Source organism: Grampus griseus (assembly GCF_964374135.1).
Source record: "Grampus griseus genome assembly, chromosome: 3".
Taxonomy (NCBI): Eukaryota; Metazoa; Chordata; class Mammalia; order Artiodactyla; family Delphinidae; genus Grampus; species Grampus griseus.
This window is the reverse complement of record NC_139019.1, coordinates 4,069,713-4,093,419: the sequence shown is the minus strand read 5'-3', so window position 1 is coordinate 4,093,419 and position 23,707 is coordinate 4,069,713. Positions and strand designations below refer to the sequence as shown.

Here is a 23,707-nt window from a genome sequence, read left to right as displayed (position 1 = left end):
CATCTAGGTGATTATACAGTTTCAAGTCGTGACCCTAGCACCTGAACTGGCAACTTCACACTGAAGCTGAATGCTTCTCCAAAGAGTGTCAATTACAGAGATGCTATAACATTTCTGGTTTCCCTGATTAACCGTAGAGGGTTAGATGCCTTTTCAAAGGGGGTGCAGTGGAGGGAGGACAAGGCTTCGCAAGAAAAGTGAGGCCCCCTTAGGGAGGTGGCGTGTGTGGGCTTGAGCTGCAGCACCAGGTGCCCTAGATACAGGCAGGCTCGTTACAAGAAGAACAGGACAGAGAAGCTGGGGAACCCAGAGGACACAGGTTCTGTAAAGCTCTCCTCAGCATTACTTCACGCATCTGCAAGTATTCTTAAGTCCAGCAAAATTGGCGCTCAGCCCGTAAGTGGAAAGAAAATAAGAAAAGATAATTGTACCAAGTATATCCTTCACATCTGTCACTGTGGTGTCACCAGAGAAATCCATGAGTTGAAGTCATTGTCTTCCAAACTCGAGCAATGTATAATTGATTTACTAAAAGAAGAAACATTCCAGTACAGTTTCCAAAGATTCCAGAAAAGAATGTTGACACGGAAGTTGGGCTGCGGGGCAGGGCTGGCTGTATAACTTGTGGAATCCACTGAAAGGTGCAAAATCATGAGGGATTTCAAGTTGGCTGCATCAGAGAATTAAACCAAGAGGCGGACCTTCGGAGCACCAGGCCCTGGGTGAATGGGAAGGTCACACACCCAGGAAGCCAGTCCTGGGGCTCGTTTATTCCGTCACTCTGCTAATTAAATGAACTGAAATACTCACTTCTTTAGCATCCTGGGAGTTAAGCCATTTCACTTATACGGACCACCTCAGTGACCACGGACCTTTTCATTCCCTTGCTAACCTGTACACTACTGGGCATTAATATTTTCAAGGCTTGTATCTAAGAGATGAGACAAAAATTTACTGCCCCCATTCCTGTCACTGGCAGTGTTGCCATAAGAAGATCATTAGTCATAAATTTCTTCTGGTGCATCTTCTCTGTCATTTCTACCAAATGGATGCAACCAAATGGATGCAGTCACCCGCTTCGGTATCTTGGTCGTAAAAGAAGCAGTTTTGATGATAGGTTTGTAGAGGGTCAGCAAAGTGTCGGCAAAAACAATACGACCATCCAAATATCAAGCAGAGAGGAATACAGAGGGGGGCTACACGTGTACTGGGGTGGGGGGCATCCGATGACAGTATGTTTTATCTACACGCTTACTCTGCATTCCTAGAATAATACTGAAGAGAGAGGAAAAGTGTTCGTTTGCCATCTGGAAAGTATTTCCTCTCGTTCCACCTTCAGTCCATGGTCCAGGAAGGCGTACAATTAGTATCTGTGCTTCGAAAACTAGAGAGATAAGATAAATGACAGGAAGAGCCACTCCATTTAGATAAACTGAGAAATAGAAAGGAAATAAATAGCCGTGTGATTCATAGTTCACGTTTCAAAAGCAAGCGATAAAAATGCCTGATTCTCCCTCAAATGAGCCGTGGGAGAGCCGCACGCTGCCGTCTGTGAGAGGCCCTCCTCCTTGCAGGGCGCTGGCCTCGCTCAGTCCCAGGGGAGCAGCTCTCGACGTGCTGACGCGCCATTATTTGGCCGTGATGCTCCTGCTGGCCGGAGCCTCGCAGACGTTTTGAGATCCTCCTCCTCCAGCTAGGAGGCTCCTGGACTCCCAGGTCTCTGCCTCGCGGAGATTTACGAGCTGGGACCCCATCCGCGACACCGTGCGTGCGCGCCTTCGACGCGCTGCACGCACACGTGCTTGGGGAGGGCTCAGGAGGCAAGGGGTTCCCACCAGCGGAGCAGTTTTCCTGTTCTTGTAACTTACAAAGGAGAAGGGCTGTGGATTAGGCTATTTTAAAGTCTCCGCTTCGCGGTCCTTTGGCGAGCCTCCTTCACTTCACGTGGAGCTGGAGACGGCACATTGCACCCTGCTTCATCCTCCCTGCCCCGAGTCAGACGAAGAGGTGGGAGGCTGAGGACTGCAGCCACGCAGTGTGGCCACTGTGGCTTTGTGAGGCCGTGGAGAAGCAGGTGGACACGTGGCTTGAGAGGGTCATGGACGGCCGCCTCGCAGGAGCAGTCTAGTAAGAAAGGCAAGGGTTCTCCTGCTTGGACAAATAAAGCTTGGGTTTGCTGCCCACTTAATCAACGACAAAAAATCATCGGTATTCTGGGCAAGAGAGAAATGTATCTCACATTTCAGAGGACAACAAAACAACTTTTAAAATTAAGATCTATTTTCCCAATTCAACTGTTAAAATGATTATCCACAAGGACTGAGGCATATAATACAGGTTCATTCTTCTGTTTGTCATTGATCGTTGTGCTTCACAGACTAATAACTAATGTGAATTTGTTTCTCCTTTTGCAGCAAAAACTAAAACAGCCAAGATTTACTGAGTGTTTTAGCACATGTACTGGGCTAAGAGCTTTTACGTGGATTCCCTCAACAAATCCTGACCTTGTGTTGCCCCGATTACGTACAGGTGGGAGTACCAAGGTGGCAGCTCAGCTCACACCTTCAACCAGGTGCGAGCTGGCAGGCATGGGCTATGCTGCTCTAGCCCCTTAGCATGCTAAGTCCACTCCACCAAAGGACTTGGATGCAGAAGAGCTGTGGGCTGGGAACTGGGAAACTTTGTCCCACCCGGACCATAGACACCTGCGGGCTGGCTTGTCCTCAGGCTCCTGCAACTGGCTGGGGGTGAAGAAGAAACCCTGTAGGCGCCCCTCTTGTCCTCCTCAGGGGTCTCCCAGCAGGGACGCATGGCATTAGTTTCACTGCCAGCTTTCTATTGTCTCCCAAAGCTTTCTCTTTCAGAGGAAATATAAATATCAAAAAATATGAGATGTATAAATCAAAGAGCTCAATAAGGTGGGGGCCTCTGGGTTTTCTGGGGTGATTTGGGTGCCCTCGCTGTGTTCTCCACAGGCTGTTCCCATGCACCACTTCCAGTCTGCCTGAGACTGGTCCTGTTGCTCCTGAGCTGTGCCTTTTCTTTGCACACAAAGCTCTTGACAGAGTTTACTTGTAAAATTCCACACCAATGGGTTAAGCGCAGAATATAAGGCGTAGAAGAATCCGGAGACCTTGTTGGCTCTGGGTCCCTGACAGCCAGGAAGACAGGCTGTAGGGGGGGGGGGCCAAGGGAGAGAAGCAGCGGGCTGAACAGGGGACCTACTGGGAAAACTAGCAGCATACAAATACATACATACGTTTATAATCTTGCTTAAGGAAACCCAACACCCATTCAAAAATCTTTCTTGGAAGGAGTCCATCAGCATGAAGGAGAAGGAGAGACGTAACTATGAAGGTTCCTGGGGAGAAGCAGGACCCTGGTCCAGCGTGAAGGAAGGAAGGCAGAGTGACGGGGGTGTCTCAGGCGGCATTGGTGGGAGGAGGGTGTGGCCATTGCCTCAGCCCATCTCTGAGGTCTGAGGTCCTGGGCCAAGAGTGTGAGCTGGAGCAGAAGAAAGCTGGAGGAGACAGGAGGTGATGTAATATCACTGTCCTGCGAGGGACCAGATGCCCAGGGAAGGGTGAGAGGACTGCCTGCCATCCTGCACGGCCAGGGAAGCTGATGGCCATACATTCAGAGAGAGAACGTGGGCTTGTGAACTTCTGGCAGCATTAAACTCCCGAGCTCCACAAGCAGCAGAGTGAGTGATGAGAGAGGTGTCGCCAGACTGGGTTTTCTGGGCAAGTGGAGTTGGACAAGGGGGTTAAAGCCTGGACACCTGGTGGGACAGGAGGACACCTCGAGCATGGATCTATCTGGGAACCCAGGAGCTGCAAAGACAAAGAGGCCATGGCCAGGGCAGGGTGTTTAGAAACAAGGTCTCACAGGGGAAGCAGGTAGGAAGCAGGAGAGGGCTCAGCTGCTGCAACAGAGACCACGGAAGCACAGCTCAAACATGGGAGGGAGCACTTCCCCTTCACATGGAGGGCTGGGCTGGAGACATGGGGCGGAGGGGGGCAGCTCTGCCCCAGGGAGTCATCAGGGATGCTGTCTTGTGACTCCACATGTTTTGTCGGGTCTGGAGCTGACTAAGGCCAGCTCTGCTACTGCTCAGGAGAGGGGACAGGAGGGGAGGAAGTAGAGCTTCTGCAGGACTCCCTTGAAGGCATCTGCATCTCTTCGGCTTGCATCCCATTGGCTGACGATGATCTAGGAGGGGGATGGGGAACGTCCACCAGGGCGTCCGTGCGTGAGCGTGAGAATGTGTGTGAGCGTGGGTGTGTAAGTGTGTGTGTCTGGGGTTCTATTAACAAAGACAAGAAAGAGGAAATTTGCATGGAGGAGCGCTGCCTGGCAGTCCTTGCTGACGGCAGGAGCGAGAGGCTGGGACAGGACTGGAGAGTCAGGGAACGTGGTCACTCACGTGGATGCTAATGGCCACAGGTGGCTCTGATGACCGAAAGCATCTGATGAGACCTCAGTCCCTAAAGCTATGGCTCATCAAGAATAGTACAAGCTCTCTTACTCTTGGGGCAGATCTTGAAGGAGGCTGGCCTAGGGCGGGTACTTTACGTGAGAGACACGTGGAAACATACAAATAAGGCTTATTACAGATTACGAGAGAGTTGACGAAGCAGCGTCTTATTTCTCAATGGCAGCATACAAACAGGACTGGCTGGGCTCACCTACAAGACCCCCCAAGGGAGAGTGGGGTCACAGAGCTTCGTACTTAGGGCATACGTCTGTGTGTTTTGTCTTTGTCAACTCACAGCTGAGGAAACCGAGGCATCAGGAGGTGAAGCCACTTTCCCGAGACCATGCCACAGGCCTGGAGTTCTTGCCCTGACCCATGGGACCCTGGTTCATCCCTGAATTCTACAAGCATTTATTGAGAGACAGGTGCAGCTCTCGTCCCTCAGGATACGACAGTGGACAAAACTAACATCTGACCCTGGAGAGATTTTCTGGAATCAATGAGCGTGAAAATTCTGTACCAGGAAACAAGATTTATATAAACAGACACAAGAGATGATGATGATAGTCATGGATAATGGTTGAGAATAAGGACAGTTTTGCCCGACCACGTAAGGTATGCTAGAGTTCTATCACTGAAATCCAATAACCAATAATCCAATCCAATAAGTGACCTTCGTGGAAAGTGATATTTCTGGTGCACTTACACGGGACCAGACACTGGTAGAAGCAGCCTGCCATCTGGGGTAACACTGAACAGACAGCAGCTGGGCATCGCTTAAATGCCTCCCCTAAGGGTTCAGTACAAGGAGGAAGCCCAGGAGAGGGAGGGAGGGGAACCCCCAGCTTTCTCCCCGCACCATGGGGTGGAGGCCGTCCTCGGAGAAGCATCAGTTGCTGGCTACCGCGGCTGCCTCTGCTTCTCCTGCCCCCTCAGGGCTGCCAGCCACTCCTGCATCCTGGGCTGAGTCCTGCACGGTTTGGAGATGCAGAGGGGCCTATTCAGGGTGTCCCAACCACCACTTCTCATCCTAGTTATGGGATGCTTAAAATCACGAAGCTGGAAGCCGAGGAGTGGGTGACTTAGCCCGGGGCTGGGGTCAGTGTTCACTTGAGTCCACTGTAATGAGCTTCACCAAGGCCACCTGGGCAGCTTGGACTACAAGGGGATGAGCCACTCACACGACCCCAGGGAGAGATTCCATGCAAGAACTAAACATTCCCAATCAGCCTGAGCTTTAGCATTCCGATGGGTTTAGTCCCAAGTCACCAGTAACTTTAGTTTCCCCTGCACATAGAAGTCACACGCACAAACACACCCCTCTTAGACTAAATTAGTGAGGTTTTTTCAGCTTTTCAACACGGTTAACTAGTTGCCTGAGGCACCCTGGATTCCTCTGACTTAGCAAGAACTCGGTGCACTGTGGAAAGAGAAGCCCAGTGCCTGCAGCAGTGCTCTTAACATCCTTCTCCCCAAGGCTCCTTGGAGAGGTATGATCAGAGGTCACAGTGAGGTCCACGCTGTGTTACCTGGAACACAGGTGCAGAACCGGCTGTCCGGGGAGAAGGGGTCAGGTTGGTGCAACACCTCAGCGGACCCTGGGAGCCCTGGCTGTCTGGCCCCTTGTTTCCTTCGGACGGGAGGTTCATTTTGCAGAAGTGGTGCTGTGCTATGTCTTCTCTTGGTTGGCCAGGGGCTTCATTTCGTAAACCATCCTGGACGGTGTGCACTGGGTGTGTCGCTTCAGGCACAGAAGGAGCCCACAGTGGCTGAGCTCCTGTCTGCCGTCCAGCCCTGCGCAGACCATGGGGGCGCCCGGCTGGCTGCAGGATCGCTGACAGGTGAAGCGAGGACCAGGTTGGGTATCAGTTCCAGGAGCTCCTTCGGTCCCAGAAAAACCCCCAGGTGGGCCTCCAGTGCCTCGGTGGGTGATGGGCCTGAGGCGCTAAATTCCTTTTGCAAATACTGACCCATCTCTCTCTCTCATTACCAGGCTGTGGGGCGTGCTAGCCGAGGAGTCAGGCTGAGTCGGGCCACTGGCCCTCTGAGGGAGGACACATCTTCCCAAGGAGGCCCCGCGCCCCTCACAGCGGTGGGGGGCAAGGTCCGGGCCTCTCAGATGCTGGTCTGTGTCCTCCATCTCTACCCTAAGTGAGGGACCAGGGACCCACAGACTCAGAGAGAAGGGAGACAGTGCCTCCCTCCCTCTTGGGTGTTACTGTCTCTGGGGGAGGCATCCGGCTCTCTGCTTTGAGGCTCAGCTCAAGCAGAGCCATCTCCTGTGCATCTTTAAAATCAAGATGTATGAGATCACATGTGTTGTGGCGGGTACCTCCGCTGTCTGAAGGGTCTAGTGGGCCTTTCATCCCATAAATACGTTACTCAGATGATTTCCACAGCCCCTCTGTGAAGATGAAGCAAGTGAGAAGCAGACAGACTACGGACAAGCCCAGGGAGTGATGGCTGAGGAGGGCAGGGCAGGACCACGGCTGCCTCCCAGGGGTCCTTCCCAACCCCCGTGTCAGGGAACCTGAGCTTTCTTCAGAAACGTGGAGGGGCGGCAGTACTGGGGACAGGTGAGTGGGATGACAGAGCCCTGCTTTCTGTGTCCCACAAGTGTGCAGCGTCCACATTCCCTCTACAGCCTGGACAGGCCTCGCCAGCAGGTTCTTCTAACAGGTTTCACTCAGTAAGAAAAGGAAACGCCAGCGAAGGGGATAGAGGCTGCGAGGGAAAGCGTTCCTATGTCCACAGCACACCATCCCTCCCACAGCCTGCGCTGAGTAAGACAGAACAAGCGCCGTCTACTACGAGACCTTCGCTCCCACTGACAAGGCTTTGCAGGCTGTTTCCAGCCCCGGCGCCCTTTATTTGGCTCACCTGTTCAGGCAGTTCTTGTTCCTTTTGCCTCTGCTGTCACGGATTATGTGGCAGTGGTTGGTACTTCTGTTCCCCAGACTCAGGAGCACCAAGGCCTCAGCATTATATCTGCAAAACCCTGCTACCCATTCAGAGGAACATGGCAGTTCTTACCTGGGGGGACAGGCGGACACTTTGCAAGGCACGACCCCTGTGACAGGCCGGGTGTCGGGGCTGCAGAATGATGCGTTCACCGGGAACCTCAGGTCTCTGTAGCAGCCTGCTCTCGTGGTCATCTGCCCTATGAGAGAGTGGGGTGCACAGTGAAGACTCACAAACATGCCCTGTGGTAAAAGGCAGACGAAGAGCTCATGAACTCTCTTGAAGAAAATCTTTACTGTATTGGCACGTCTTTGCATTAATGGCCTTGGGCTGACTACTAATATTCTACTTTTCTGGCCTGTCTTGGTGATTTCTATCAGTGAATTGCATCAATTCTAAGATGGCTTGTATCTTCCCCCTACATTTCAACATCTTGGAACGTGTGTCTTGCTATGGGTGCCAACATATATTTGACAAAACAATCTTTTGGTTCTTTTCTATTGTTTCCAGAATTGGAAACACCAGCCATTTTTTCAAAACAAACCCATATTAAGTACACTCACTTGTGCTTCTAAGTGAAAGGGCACAACAGGAAATGATCGGTAATAAACCAGAAAGAAATACGGACAACAAAGTGATAAGCGCTTCCCCACCAGAGAATTCACAGAGCAAAATACCTCCAGGGTTGCAGCTGGATGGTGACCTTTTCACAATCATGGCTTGGATGTTGCCTCAAAGGAGGTCAACGGAAATGAAAGTTGGTCTGATTCTCAGCTCCATTTACATCCCCAGGGCTACTCAGGCTTTCTGAGCATCCCTCAATATGTTCGGTATTTCAATTCATTAAATTTACTAAAAAAGGTACCAATGGGGCTTCCCTGGCAGTCCAGTGGTTAAGATTCTGCCCTTCCAATGCAAGGGGTGCAGTTTTGTTCCCTGGTTGGGGAACTAAGATCCCACGTGCCATAGGGCATGGCCAAAATATAAATAATTTTTTAAAAAGGAACCATTACTTACAGCAGGGTACCTAGACTAGTCAAAATCACAGAGACAGAAAGTAGAAGGGTGGTTGCCAGGGGATGGGGGATGACGGGGTGGGGAGGTGTCTCATAGGCAGAGTTTCAGTTTGGGAAGATGGAAAAGATCTGGAGATGGACGGTGGTGACATTTGCACAATATGAATGTGCTTAATACCACTGAACCATGCATTCAAAAGTGGTTAAAATGGTACATTTTATATCATATATAATATATATCATATATTTTACCACAATACAAAAGGACTGTAAATAGATATATATCTTGAAGGATGAAGTTAAGGAGTTCATTCAGTGAAAAGGAACAAAAAAAAGAAAGAAAAAGAACCAAACCAGTGTTGATTTTAAAAATTAACACAATTAATATTAAGATTTAAAATGATTTTTATTGTAGTGCTTGGAAAATGGATGGAGTCCTCCTGTCCGTGAGGCCCATCTGTTTTACTTCCTCTGCAGTCAAGGCTGCACTGCTCAGAATGACCTGCATCCAACTTGGTCCCCACAGGCAGATGACCAGAGGTGTCTCATAAAGGAAGGGACCCAAGACATGGTTTCAGAGGACCAAAGCCACAGGCTGGCAACTCCAGGCTCAACAGCATCTAATGCTCGGTTCTCTATGAAACCGAGTCCCTTACTCGAAGAACACTAAAAGTCTCGAAGATATACGTGGAAACAAGTTTGACATTTGGCTTTGCTTTGTCAAAAGGAATAAGGCAAGTCGATGGGGAAAGTTCCCTTCTCTAGAGAATCAGTTCCCTTGATCAGTAGAGGGAAAAGAGCCCTCCTGTTTCCCAAGCACAGATCTCATGCGTCTGAGCCCCAGACCACTTCCTGCCTTGGGTATGGCCCTGTCGGTGCTGATGGAGGACAATCAGAGGTGACACAGGACCCTTGTGGTTTTGTGCGATTATTCAGCTCTCTGCCAACGTGACCCAATCATATTTTAACCAAGTTAAACAGTTTTTATTTGATGCACCCCAGTGTGGATTTCACAACTGTATCTTCCTGATTTTAATGGTCTCTCATCAGGAACAGCATATTTATAAAAGTGACTTTGATAAAGGTCATGGAATATTTCTGCAGAAATCTAAGAAAATTTACTTAAACATGTTGAGAATCTTGAAAGTGAGTATTTCTATGAAAGAACAAGATTTAAGTCACATACAGCAAGGGTCCCGGAGCAGTAACGGGAAGAAGGTCAAGGTGAACCTCAATCCCACGAGGCAGAAGAATGATAATAAAAAAAGAATATTTCCAGGCTCTGCTAAGACTGAAGCCGTGGCATTTGTTCTAATATATAGATTTAGTAAAATCAAAGATGGGCTTGGTGACCTGTGTAGCAAGGCCATGGTGCCCTCGTGGCCACAGCTCTCCTGGGGACGGGGGGAACCAAGAGGCACGTCAGGCAACACAACCCACTGACACCTGCTGGGCTTCACTGTGGAAGGAAGCACATATCGGAAATCCATCTCTTTCAGTGTCCTTGATGTGGTACCAAGCCAGCTGTGTGCCCTGTCACTACGTCACACACAGAACAGACGCAAACGCGCAGTGATGGGCACTGGAGGAGGGTCCCTCACGTCTTACACTCCAAGCCTTGCACAGGTTCGCCCTCGTCCACTTTCCTGGAGGTGCTTTCCTGGGCATCACCCTGACTGCACGTGGCGATGGATTACTGATCCGCCCCCGTCTCCTGCCCTGCACCCGCTCTTAGCCCCGATGTCCCCAGGCTGCCTCCTGGACTCACAGACCTGGCCGTCTAACAGATGCACAAATACATAAACATCCATTTCAAAGCAGGCTTCCTCCAGCCCCGCCTGTCTGAGGTTCTGTGGTCTCTGTGTGGTCAAGGGATCAGTCTTGTAGTCCCCTGCCCCCCACGCCCATGCCTTACTCCAGGCATTCCTCCTTCAAGTCCAGCTGTTGGACTGATACCACGGATACTTCCTTCACACACGCACACACACACAGACACACACGCTCATGCCACTCCCAGGTTAAAAGTCTGTTTTTCTCTTTTTAAGCTGGAGACTTCCCAGCCTTGTCCTCCAGCTCTGCTGCATCTCTCTCATGCCGACATCCCCCCTGGTCCTCTGACTCCCAGCTGTCTCTCTACCTGGAATACGGTCCTCCGCTGCCACCCCTGACACACCTGGCAGAAGTCTTCTTATCCCTTTAAGTCAGACCCACATCCCCCTGCCTCTGAACTCCCGTGCTCCCTGACTTGAGAGCACATCTGAATCCTCTGGTAGTTTAAACACAGAATCCTGGCCACCTCAGAGCCTTGGATTCAGCAGGCGTGGGGTGGGGGCTGTGGATTTACATTTCTAACCGATGCCCAGGTGCTGCTGGCACTGCTGCCCTGCGGACCACACTTTGAGAACCGCGCTTTATACAATACCCAAGGCCACCACTTTTATGTCTCAGGTTACAGAGCTGTGATATACACGTAGTAAAAAATAAATACCTGGTCTTTGTCCCTGGCTCTTGGCACACAGCTCCTAGAACCTTTGGAGTGTCTGAGCCGGCAGGTGGCGGGGTCCCTTCACAGCTTATGGATGGGGCTGGACCCCAGAAGCATCAAGGCATGATTAGAGGGTTTCAGCCCAATCCTGGGCCTCTGGGGAGGGGAAAGGGGCTGGAAATTTAGTCCAGTTACCAATGACCAATGATTTAATCAATGCTGTGTAATGAAATCTCCATGGAAACCCCTAAACAACGTGTTCAGAGAGCTTCCAGGAGGATGGCACACCCTGCTTCATGGAGTCCGGAACCCTTCCCGACCTCTCCCTGTGTACCTCTTCATCTCGCCGTTCCCTGGTGTCTTTTACAATAAACCAGTGACAGTAAGTAAGTAAAGTGCCTTCCTTAGGTCTGTGAGCTGGTGTAGCAAATTATTGAACCTGGAACCGGGGGGGGGGGGTGGGTAGGAGAGTATAGAACCCACAGCTTTGTAGCCAAGTCAGACAGAAGTGTGGGTGCCCTGGCATGCAAATGGCATCTGAAGTGGGAGCAGTGCTGTGGGACTGAGCCCTTCACCTGTGGGGTCTGATGGTGACTCTAGGTAGTTAGTACAGGAGTTAGATTAATGCAGGACACCCTGTTGGAAGCTGGAAAATCCGGCAATGCTGGTTGGTGTGGACAAAACCCACACATTTGGTGTCCGGAGTGTTGTGAGTAAAGACAGTTCCTGCCAGGCTAGCCCAGGTTTGTGCTCATTTGTCCTAGAAAAATGGTAAGCAACCCTTTTGCCTCTCAGTAGCATCCAGGTTTGGGTAAGACATTATATGGTGAACCTAATGTTAAAGTTCAGTGGGCATATATGTGTCATCCCTTAGATCAAATTTCCTGAGAGCGGAGAGTCCAGCCTGCCTGGATTGATCTGCTCCCACACTTATTAGGCAGTTTTTCAGCCATCGGCCAATTTCATTATATTCAGTAACTTCTAAGCCCCGGCAAGTTAATACAGTCAGCTCTCCTGGTCCAAGGGTTCCGAGTCTGCTGATTCAACCAACTACAGATGGAAAAAAATCAGAAAAACAATCCCAGAAAGTTCTAAAAAAACAAACTTGGATTTGCCTTGTGCCAGCAACCATGTACCTAGCATTTACCAAGTATTTACAACTATTTAGGTAGCATTGACATTCTATTAGGTATTATAAGCCACCTAGAGATGATTTAAAGTGTGTGGGGGGATGTGCATAGGTTATTTGCAAATACCACCTCATTTTATATAAGGGACTTGAGCATATGCAGATTTTGGTATCCATGCGGGTTCCTGGAACCAACAGGGAAGGATGACTGTAGTGAGTTAATAATACTTGGCAAAAAGAATCATCCAAGTAAGGGTATAGTCTCTTCTTTATACAGTACTTAGGATGAACTAGGCACAGTGTTGATGACTGACCCATGTATCAATGCAGAGACGAAATCTGAATCAATGTTTTATGAGTCTACTTTTCCACTTGCTAACAGGGAATAAGAGACTATTAAATTAAAAAAAAGAAACACATGTCATTTTAAAGCTGTTCTGTAGGGAATCTTGTGAACTCCACTAAATTAAATCCTGCGAACTCCTCGAAATTAAGCCAGATAATCTTAATGACCCAATTTACATGAGGACCTACTGAACAAGAGTACCATTTTCTAAAACTGCTGGTTGTCAGTTCTAATAGTAGAGAAGGAAAATTAATCTTTTCTCTCCACTTATATGATAATTTAAAAGTCAATTTTTTTTTTAAATTCTTTAACCAAACTCTTCTGGCTTTTTAGGTGTGACTCTATGAATAATGTCTTCAGTTTGGTTTCCAGTTTTGAGATTGAAGACTTGTGAAATTCAATGCTTATGCTCAAGTCTTAACAAAGAATCAGGCCTTAATGATCACTGATGGTCCTGAGTGAGGTACAGGCTCTCGATCAAGCAAATAGGAAATTGTTTTTCTTTGAAATAGAAACATAACTTTACTTTATTAATGTATTCATTTTTCTTTCTTAGTGGAGACATTTGTTTGACCTTGGTGTCAGCCAAGTCCCAAACTTTTACAGGTTAATCGGATAAGAGGGAAATCTAGATCTAGTCATTCATGGAATAATTTAGTAACAATGTGATAGAAAAAATATAACCCAAAGAAAAACACTGAATTTGTCCAATGCATGTCCAAGTTCTGACTCTGCCAGTTAATTTTTTTTTTTTTTTTTTTTTTTTTGTGGTACTCAGGCCTCTCACTGTTGTGGCCTCTCCCGTTGCGGAGCACAGGCTCCGGACGCGCAGGCTCAGTGGCCATGGCTCACGGGCCCAGCCGCTCCGCGGCATGTAGGGATCTTCCCAGACCGGGGCACGAACCCGTGTTCCCTGCATCGGCAGGCGGACTCTCAACCACTGCGCCACCAGGGAAGCCCTGTCAGTTAGTTCTTTTAGCTGGTGACATTGGAGACCTTTCATTTTTCTTAGTGGGACACTACTGACATTTTAGGTGCCAGCATTACTTGTGCAGCACGGTTGTCATATCATAAGACTTTTAGCAACCCTGGATCCGCCCACTAGATGCTGAAAGCACCCCACCCCCACTCATCACGGCACCTAAAATGCCTGCGCGCATTTCCAAATGCTCCTTCTGAAAGACAATCTTCAGTGGAGGACACTGATGGGCCACAAGCAGATAAGGAAGAAAGGGAAAATGTAGAGTGTTGCCTGGAAATTTTAAGCAATTAGTGGAAGTAGGACAAAACAGGAGAGTGGTCATCAGGTTCACAGCAAAATTCATTTAAGAAAATGACAATGACAAAAATGCTATGAAACAGAATTTACGATGTGTAACTAAAAGTAAGATTCAGAGGTTATTTTCATGGCCTTAAATACCTTATATTGATAAAAATAGGTATGAATGGAAATAAATGAAGCCAATACTTAATTACAGCGTTAGAAGAAAGGATAGATCAAGGAAGCAGAAAGAAGGAACTGATATAGATTGGAACAAAAGTCAGTATATTAGAAAATGAACAGACATCAATATATTTGGATGCAGACAAAAATGTGAAGCAGAAGTTAATATGTTAGGGGAGAGAAAATGGTGAATCCAGGAGCTGATGTTTTGGGGGAGGGGGCTACCCTCAAGCATAACAACCTACAACCCAGCTCACTCCTCTCTTTCCTGCTCTTCCCTCAATTACAGGGGCTCCATGTCAGCACTGCAGTCTTTACATCTCTTGTCTATGAGGCTGTCGGGGAGATCCCACCAATGAGAAGTACGAGCACAGGATGTGGACAGAGCCACAGCATCATGTCCCTGGCAGAGAGGATACACACTGGCTTTGGCAGATGTGAGGTCTGCAGTAGTCTCCAGACATTTTCCTGGGAAGCACCTGCTCCAATGCTGGCTTAACTCTAATCCTTACCAGGAATTTCTGGAATGTTCCACACCTTCCACCTCTTTAATAGCCAGAGCAACTGAGAGCTACATGGGTCTGTCTCTGACCTTTACTCCTCCAACTTCTCCAGCTATTCTGTAAGTACATGATCCTTTATATTAAAAACCTTCCTGCTTGAAATGCCTAGTGTGTTTTCTGCTTTCCTGGCTAAACTGTCACTGACATAGTAACTTAATGAAGAAAATAAACAATAAGCACACATACACAAAATAAGAAATGAGAGACTTCCCTGGTGGCACAGTGGTTAATGGTCTGCCTGCCAATGCAGGGGAAGTGGGTTCAATCCCTGGTCCGGGAAGATCCCACATTCCACTGAGCAACTAAACCCTTGCACCACAACTACTGAGCCTATGCTCTAGAGCCCACGAGCCCAAACTACTGAGCCTGTGTGCCACAATTACTGAAGCCCACACTCCTAGAGCCCGGTCTCCACAACAAGAAAAGCCACTGCAATGAGAAGCCTGTGCACCACAACGAAGAGTAGCCCCCGCTCGCCGCAACTAGAGAAAGCCCATGCACAGCAACAAAGACCCAACACAGCCAAAAATACATACATACATACATACATACATAAAATGCAATTGGTTTGGTGCTGACAATGTTCCAGTTCTATATATGGGTAGTGGTTGCACAGATATTCTTACTTTCAAAAAGTAATCTATAGTCTTCAAAAAAATTAATAAGAAAATATGATTAAATATTCTGATAATACTAAAGTTTTAATGCATAGAATGTGAAATTCATGAGTATTTATTGTAAACCCTTCAACACATAGTACTTGACACACAAAATGAAGAGGTACACAATAAACATTGGTTGAATTAGTGAAGGTAAACTATTGGCTACTAGACTCTCACACTTTAAATGATGACATCTTACTTAAAACTGTAGTATAGAACCACACACAGAAAGGTCATTTTTTAATTTATATAAGAATAATACTCTTTATTTTCAAAGAAAAATGAGTCATTCAGGTCCCTTACATTCAAAAGAAAAAAAGAAAAAGTAATGGGAAGGCTAGAAGGGGGAGCTCTCATGCCCTACCACTTGATGTCAACTGCATTATCGACAAGAAGAGAGGTACCTTGCATCTCCAACAGGAAGAAGGTTATTACTTTACTACAAGCAGAAGGAAGGAAGAATTTCTCCTTGTCTGGCAACAGTCCAGCCAGTGAGAAACTGCACAGCTCAGCCAATGGAAAGTCTTTATACTTCAAACTCCCAGTTTCCTCCAATGGACTTTTCATTTATAACAACCCATCACAACTTCCTTTTCTCCTCTATAAAAGAATGTTCCTCTCCTTTATTCTCTGGACTTGCCTGTGGTTTGACATAAATTGCATGTCCAGAATTGCAGTTCTTTGCTGTTCCCTGATAAACCCATTTGGCCGGTAAAATAACTAGCTATTTTATTGTTTTAGATCAACAAAAGTATCAATAATGGTTGAATGTATTTGCTCAAGAATGTGAACTCCCATATTAAAAATGAGCTATTGATTTAATACGTAAGGAGGAACTCTCTGCAAAGGAAGGATACAAATGATGTGATAACATGGAAAAGCTTATCATTAACGAACCTCTGAAAGAGAGCACACACATGTAAACCGGAACATAAGGAAGAGATGGGACAGGACTTATTAAAATGTTTGCAGTGACCTTGGGTCAGAGGAAGATTTGTCTTCCTTATTTTTTATGTTTGTGACATTTGTAATGAAAAATAATTCCAACATCTACAGATTTGGGCCTTCATGAAAATGCACATCTCCTCTTTCTGACATCCTGGACAGTCTTTTCTCAAGGACACCGGGCAGTGCAGGATGAGGCAGGAGGGGCCTGACCTCTCAGGTGATGCTCACCTGACCTCATATTGGCCTGCAGCCTGTCTGCCTACCTGCTCGGGCCTCCCCTTCCCCTTCCTGTTCTCTGCCCCCCAGAAAGCTTAGCAACAAAAGCCTAAGAGATGCACCAGGGAGGGAGGAGCTGGGAGCAGGGGAAGCTGACATCCTGGTTTCTGTTTTGATCCACGTGGTAATCGTCGATTGACACAGAAAGTCAAACTGGAAAGCACGTCAGGGGCCCCATAAAGCACACACCCACACAGGCACTGAAGAAGAAGGAAAGGTTCTGGGCCTGTTCACATTCCCTCCTCAGTGGAGGGCGGAGTGGAAGGCAGACTCCACATCAGGGCTTTGCTCCTTGGGCTGTGCCCAGACTCTTACACCTGAGCTCTTAGGGAGCATCCCAGGTATCACATGGCCAGGCTGCTTGTAAAGGTTTTGGTTATGCTTTGAGAAACCATTTTTCACAGTTTATCCAGGGCTGCAGAAAATTCCATGAGAACAGAAGGTCTTTGCTTCACTTGAGAATCTGAAAATCTGAACCCACAGTCGTGGCCGAGAACATCTGCATTTCTTTTTTCATACTCCTGATCTTGTTTCTTAATTTCTGTATGGTTCTTATCAGATCATTTCTCCCTTATGAGTTGCCTTATGAGTTGAAATCTCTCTCAAACTCCCGCTTTTCTGTTGTCTATTCATTACATTGTGCTTACCTGTATTTCAACCAACCCATAACCTCACTTGAAGAAAACATGGTGAACTAAAGATTAAGCAAAAGAAACGGTCCTCATGCTTGTGTGCAACGTCTATGCCGTTGTATCAAAGGGCTTTTCTTAGGTCCTTAGGCAGAGACTTTCGCTCACAATATGCATAGACTCTGTACACTCAAGATCTTGCGTTCAGCATTTACCTGGACCTAAAGTTCTCAGTTCGTGAGTCTGAAAAGGTTACAGGCTGGCATGTTGTCAAGGTCAGATGCTAAGATAGCAGACTGGGTGGAGAAAGGGAAAGTAGGAGCTCCACAGGACAGGTTTCAGAACGAGTGGCCTGTTTGGGACATTCAGTGGGGGGCCGAGGACTCTGCAAGGTCAGGGCTGCCCCTGTGGACAGGACCACATGCTGCCTTATCACACAAAGTGCTGGACTGAACTCCGCGTGGCGACCTGAGTCCTCCCAAGAAGGGCACGCTCCATCCATGAGGCTGGGGAATCAGAAAGCATTTCACAGGACCATTTCTCTCCATCTCCTTTAAATGCTGCATAGGAGAGTAAACTCATCTGTTATGCTGGAAACTGCAGCTTCCAGGACGTACTTCCTGTACCCTTCGCCCCACTCCTCCTCCTGAGCTGCCCCAAAGTCCTGCCCACTGGCCGTTGTCCCATCATCCTGGTAGGAAAAGGGCAGGCCATGCTTTGTCCACTCACTGTGGCAGCTACCAGCTTGCACACCCCGTGGGCACACAGAGACACACAGAGACATGCTGCATGCCCCTCTCCAAGTGTGTGTGTCCACCACACATGCCTGAACACACCAGTGTGCAAAAACACACAGGACCTTGAAGACAGCAGCACAATCCAAAATAGGGAGGAACGTGTTCATCTCCCCTGCCTGGGGCCACGTGACTAGTATCATTGTGTAATTTCCTCTTGCTTTAAGAGGTTAGTAACCTAAACAGTCCAATTTCTTAAGCAAAGCTATAACACTAATGGAAAAGAATAGAATCTGACATTTACTTGGCCAGACTAAGTGTTAGAGCTTTACAGGTATTCTCTCCCCTAATCCTTAAAGGAACCCTATACGGGTGATTACATTATTATCCTCACTTTATAGATGGGCTTGCTAAGGCGTAAAAGGCTTAAGGAGCTCACGAGTTTTAAAGAGGCTGGGCCAGGACTCGATCCCTGACAGTCTGGCCAAAACCCCACGTTGCACGTTCTAGCCTTGGCATGACAGGTCACCTGCTGGCCTGGCCTTTCTATCCAACGTGACATGCACGTGTAGGAATTTTAAGCTTTTGTTTGATTCCTGTTTGAGAAGGAAAGAGATTCATAATATATTCTGTTTCAGAACTCTTCATATACTGGAGGACAATTAACTCTATTTCACTGGGAGCTGAGTAGAAAGCTAGAAGCAAGGGAATTTGAATTCTAGGGAATTTCAATTCACTTTCAGATATGCTCCCTTCTTTACATCCAGGAGCAGAAGGATGAGAAGCCTGAGGGGCAGCCCTGGGGAAGCCACCATGGAGGGGTGACAGCGGGCTGACCCTGCATCGCCATTTCCATCTGTGGCCTTCGCATATTTACAAATGGAAAAGCGGTTGATATCTTGCATTTGTTCATTCAACAAGTGTATACCTGATGCCTGGGATGTGCTGGATCCTGAGCACATAGCAGCTAATAACAAACAGCAAACATCACCAACCAACCACCACCCTAGACCATCCCATCACGGCCACAGAATCTAAACCAGAGAGACTGCAGTGACATGTACACACGTCACCCATGAAGACAGATATCCGGACAGGAAAGTTGAGGGTGATGCTGCTTTGGGGTGGTGAGGACCACGGCTTGCTGCCTGAGGGCCTCCCGGAGCTGACCATTGGTGAGCAGAGCACAGCAAAGGCACACCAGAGGTGCAGGGAACACTGAACCTACAAAAAGCACGTCCACAGACCCAAGAAAAGTTTAAAACATTGAGAAAGCTTATAAAATTGAAACCAGTGTAGAAAAAATCAAAACCAAAGAAAGGGGGAAAAAAAATCCAGTCATTGCTCAACACGATAGCATGTAGGAATGATGAGATGTGAGGATGCATAATACAAATTCTTTCCTCTGCAGGACACTTTTTCACTTCCATGCAGCGTGCCCAGATCCTGGGCTTTCTGCAGAGACTGACTTGGGAGCCTATAGAAAACAATATCCTTTCAGTCATACTATAGCCATTTACCTCCATTTCTGCATTTTTAAAAGGAGAATTGCACCCGATGTCTCTGTGCATTTTCACCGAGATTAAGTCAAATCGAGAATGAAGAAATAAAGCCAAGGCAGGTTGTGGGTCGGCATCCTTCCTAGCCACAGGCTGGGAACCTGCAGGCCGGGCTTCTCAGGCTGCAGGCATTCCCTCTCCACATGGACAGGAATAGGTGAATGGATGAAACATTACATGCCAGGTGCCTACGGGATGGACCAGTGATGCCCAAATTCTGGCCAGGCTGGTCGAAATGGCCAGGCTCAACTGCTATTCTCTTAATTGAAGGGGTCCTTAGAGACATTCAGACATCAGAGAGGAGATGGCACACACCGGCACCCACCATCCCAGGGTGAAGACCCTCAGGCATCAGTGCAGGCCCTGACTAGGTTGGGAGTTAGTTGCCTATGGATATGAGGATGCCGGAAAACACTCCTGTCTCTGCATCTCAGATCAAGTCACAGCATTTTCCAAAAGACAAGATTTTCACAGGGATTTAGCCTGGGGATACTAGACACTCCACTTTATCCCACATTGAAATGGTCACAAATCTAAACGTTCAGCAATGCACCAAGAGATGATGAATTTTGGAGGTCAGATCTGTTTGTAGGTGGTAGGGATGCTCGAGGTTTTAATTTAAAATTACTTTCCCCATATAAACAATAGTAAACTCTAAAGGCAAATTTAAATGTTTCTTCCTTTGTTTTCAGACATCTGAATATTCTGGGAAAATAAAAATATAGACAGCCATATGCCCAGTGGTATTTAGGGTTTCTGGGCTCTATTTTTACATTAGGTTTTAGATAATTATGTTTTCAGACGAGTTTCATGTCAGTTGGGGGTCTCCTCAGCCACCTGGCTGAGTGTTTATGGAGACACAAGTATCATTTCTCTGACTGGGGGCACATCTGTAAAGTAATTTCTCAACTGTGCTTCCCATCTCTCAACTATCTGTCAGAAAGAAAAATCTCATAGTCCACAGGAATGTTAGAATCAAGCTGGCCAATATTCTAAAATGATCCATGTTAATAGATAAGAGAGAACAAGAGTATAAAATTTGAAAAATACATTAAAAAAGAGAGAATAATCCTTTAACTGGGGAAAGCCCAAAGCTGAACCCTAGCCATGGAAGGTGGTGAGTTTAACGAGCAATTTGATGAAGGTCTACCTTTATCTTTTTACAGAAACCAGCTCTTGCCAGAGCTTTGGAAATCATTTTAAAAATCTTCACATTTTGCCAAAATATCTGGACGAGGAGTATTCAGTCTAAAAGACTGTGATTATATCAAAGAATATCTAAGTTTTCAGTAATTCTAACAATAGAATGAGTTCCAGCTGTTGACAAAATCCTTATCATTTTTTTTAATAAAGGAAAAGAAACCCATCATTTAAGCAAAACTACACAGAAAACTGGAAAATATTCCATAAACGAAGCATGTGTTTCCACGAGACGCATGCATCATCTCTGTGGTAAGCGCTAGATATAGTACAGACATGAATGCCTGCACATTGAAGGACCTTGACAGTGGAAGAAGGAAGATAACTCCAGGAAAGCAGAGAGGGTGAACTCCTGGGAGCTGCTGCTAGAGTCTAAATGATGCCCAGGTGCGCTTAAGTGACAGCGTTCCTGGCATGATGGCGCCCTAACGGGCACCAGAGCTTGGAGGGTGGTGATGATGGCCATTTACGGATGGCCCGTGACATCCTTGTGTCTGTTCTGCTTAACAAGAAGCTGGCCCGGTATCTGATTTTCCTGACCACACTGACCTGTGTGAAATGACAGCAGGACATGCCCTTCATTTTGCTATAGGCAGGTGTTACCCGTCTTTAAGGTTCCAAGTTTGGTTAATGAGAAGGGGGCAGCAGGACTTGAAAGCCACATGTGCACCTCCCTCCCCCTGCAGGAGGATGGTGGAAGGGGGAGCCATCCGTGACCACGTGACCACCACAGGAGCCTGAGAGGGGCTGGGCCTAGGATGGGTCCCAATGCCCCCAGTGAGGGTGTGTGTGCAGGACTGTGGGGCTCTGGGGACAGGGAAGGGTTCCTGCTCCCCAGAGAGAGTGGACGAGATGGACTTCTTCATATTACCCTGAACTTTTGGGGGCTCTTGAAGAAAGGGATGGGGTGGACATCGCACAGGCCTCCTGAGGAAGTTGGTCCCTCTCCAGGGGATGAACTTGTTTTCCTCTCCTCTGCTTTTCTGGGGGGTAAGAGGGCTAAAGTGGGGATGTGTTTTGTAATTTATCCAGGTCTTGGATAAAGACAGAGAAGTGGTTTCATGAACTTGGCTCAAAGGTGACCCAAGGCAGGGAGGAAAAAGCCAGAGTAATTTCAGTTGATCTCTGAGACCTAGAAGGACAAGCCCAAGCCTTTAGGTAAAGTTTAAAAAAGTAAAATGCACATTTACTCTAACATTCAAAATAGGTAAGAACGTTTTGAATATAAGGACGGGGGACGTCTAATTTGAAATAGTTCCTGTGAAAAAGATGTGATTTTTAGCCAGTGAGATGAGTAATATGAATGACTGATGTTCAAAAGCCACCTCAGCTCTCCACCTCTGACTACGACAGATACTCAAAATGCAGCTAACCCAGCACCCTCTGTGCCACGTTTCTGGGGTCCTCTCTGAGTTCCCATGAATGCCTACATACGACAGTGCATAATCTCGCATGTTACGTATGGGTGTGCGGTAATTCCTCCCTCCAGATTGCATGTTTGGAAGGACAGGGCCGGTCTGTATGATTCCTCATTATAGCCTCAAAACTCAGTGTGGCGCCTTGCACACTTGAGGAAGAATGTAAGTACTCAACGCCTTGGGTGAGCTGTACAGAGGTACCATGTTTCAATTAGCCTTAATGCTAATAGGTCACTAAAGACTTTTCCTATAAAGTAACAATTACATTGGTGTTTTCATCATCCACTTCAGAAACAGAGAGAATTAGCAAAGGTCTCTACATTTTCCCCATGTGGCTTAAAGAAGTTTGACACCCACAAATGTTTGCTGACTGAACAGTGAATGGATGAATGAATGGTTTCATATCAACAAAACGAGGGCAAGGTTGCTAATACTTAATTTCATTTTTATTTTTTATTCCATTTTCTAAACCTAACCACTAAGCTAATTAAAGTTTAAGCCCTAAAAATATCTGTAGATGGTGAAGAGACCATTACTGGGAAAGCATGAAAGAGCCTGATTTACAAGCCAGTTTTAAGATTTGTCTGAGGAACTCTAATTGTGAAACAGATGAATAGTTCCATCTGAAAGATGATAATCCCCAGACATTGCATGATGCATATCAGATAAATTAAACATAACTATAAGCCACGTCTGAACAAGCCTCTTCATGAGTAAGTAAATCAGAGGTTTGAAATTTGTTACTATTTGAATTGCATTGAGCCGATTAAATCACAGAAGTAGATTTTAAAAAATTGCAGCATATGTAATTTTGAGAAATTTCTGATGCCTTTACACTGTCAACAAGAGTCTGGTGAAGTCATCACCATGTCTAAAAGCCCTTATCTTAGAGTAGGACATAATCCGCTAAGCTGGTTCCTATCCCCCCAAATACTCTTGGTTTAGCATCTTATTGTATGAGTCCTTGCACATCACCAATGCCCCAATGAGAGTCCGGTCAAGGCACGACTAAGCAGGATAACTGAAATAAAATCCCATGGTTATGTTGTAAAAGTGAGTGGAAAGGGAAAAAAAAAGAGCAGAGGAAGCTGACAGAAAAGAAGATGAGAGGCACTGTCAGGAAATCTTATTTTCTATAGAGAGACAGGCCCATTAGAACAGATAAAGAAATGGGATTATCCTTCCTTTACTGATGCCAGGTAATGTTTCTGGAATGAAACAAGAGGTGGGGGATTTCCCAGGTATCTTCTCCCAGTTCATTAATTCCCTAACTGGTTCCTTTAAAGAACCCCTTGTAGACATTAAGGTCACAAGAAGATAGCTAAGTAAAAGATGCTTCCAAGATTCCAAATCCAGGTTATTGGGAGGTCTATGCAAGTGGAAATCTTCAAAATATAAAACATGCAGATAAAATGAAGCTAAGACCTGAACCCGATTTGGCTGCCTCTAGCCTCCATGGACTCTTTCGACTTTTAAGCCCTGTTGAGGGTTTCCACAAAGCCATGTAAGTGACAAGACATAGCAGCTGCTCAGTTAAATACAGCGAAGTGTTTCTAATTTTCCTCCTGTTTGTACAGAAAGTAAGATAATCCCTGGGGACACAAGAGAGGAAAGAGAGAGAGAAGGGAGGGTGAGGTTGTGCTTTTGTCCTTTTAGGAAAATATGGGAGGGTCCACTTCAATTCAAGCCCATGGGATTTCACAAGTGCTCACATGTGGCCTGGGAGGGGATGCTTTGATTAGGTGCTGAGTCCTGGGAGCGGTATGGCATGGGCATTACCACCGGAGGACTGAATGGAAGAGCCGCAGCCTACACAAGGTGATAAAGGATGGGTATCCCACAGTCCTTCTTGCTGTTGAA

The 23,707-nt window shown here is 46.9% G+C and overlaps 1 protein-coding gene across 2 annotated transcripts in view; it reads right to left on the bottom strand.

Annotated features, from left to right (window-relative positions):
* ADAMTS16 (ADAM metallopeptidase with thrombospondin type 1 motif 16) overlaps positions 1-23,707 on the bottom strand; it is a gene marked incomplete at both ends in the record, with an annotated part of 153,754 nt that overhangs the window by 40,958 nt on the left and 89,089 nt on the right. For both annotated transcript variants that reach the window (XM_082652312.1, XM_082652313.1), the window contains one exon: positions 7,511-7,637. In XM_082652312.1, the coding sequence (XP_082508438.1) occupies positions 7,511-7,637 (127 nt within the window). The remainder of the gene's footprint in view (positions 1-7,510; positions 7,638-23,707) is intronic.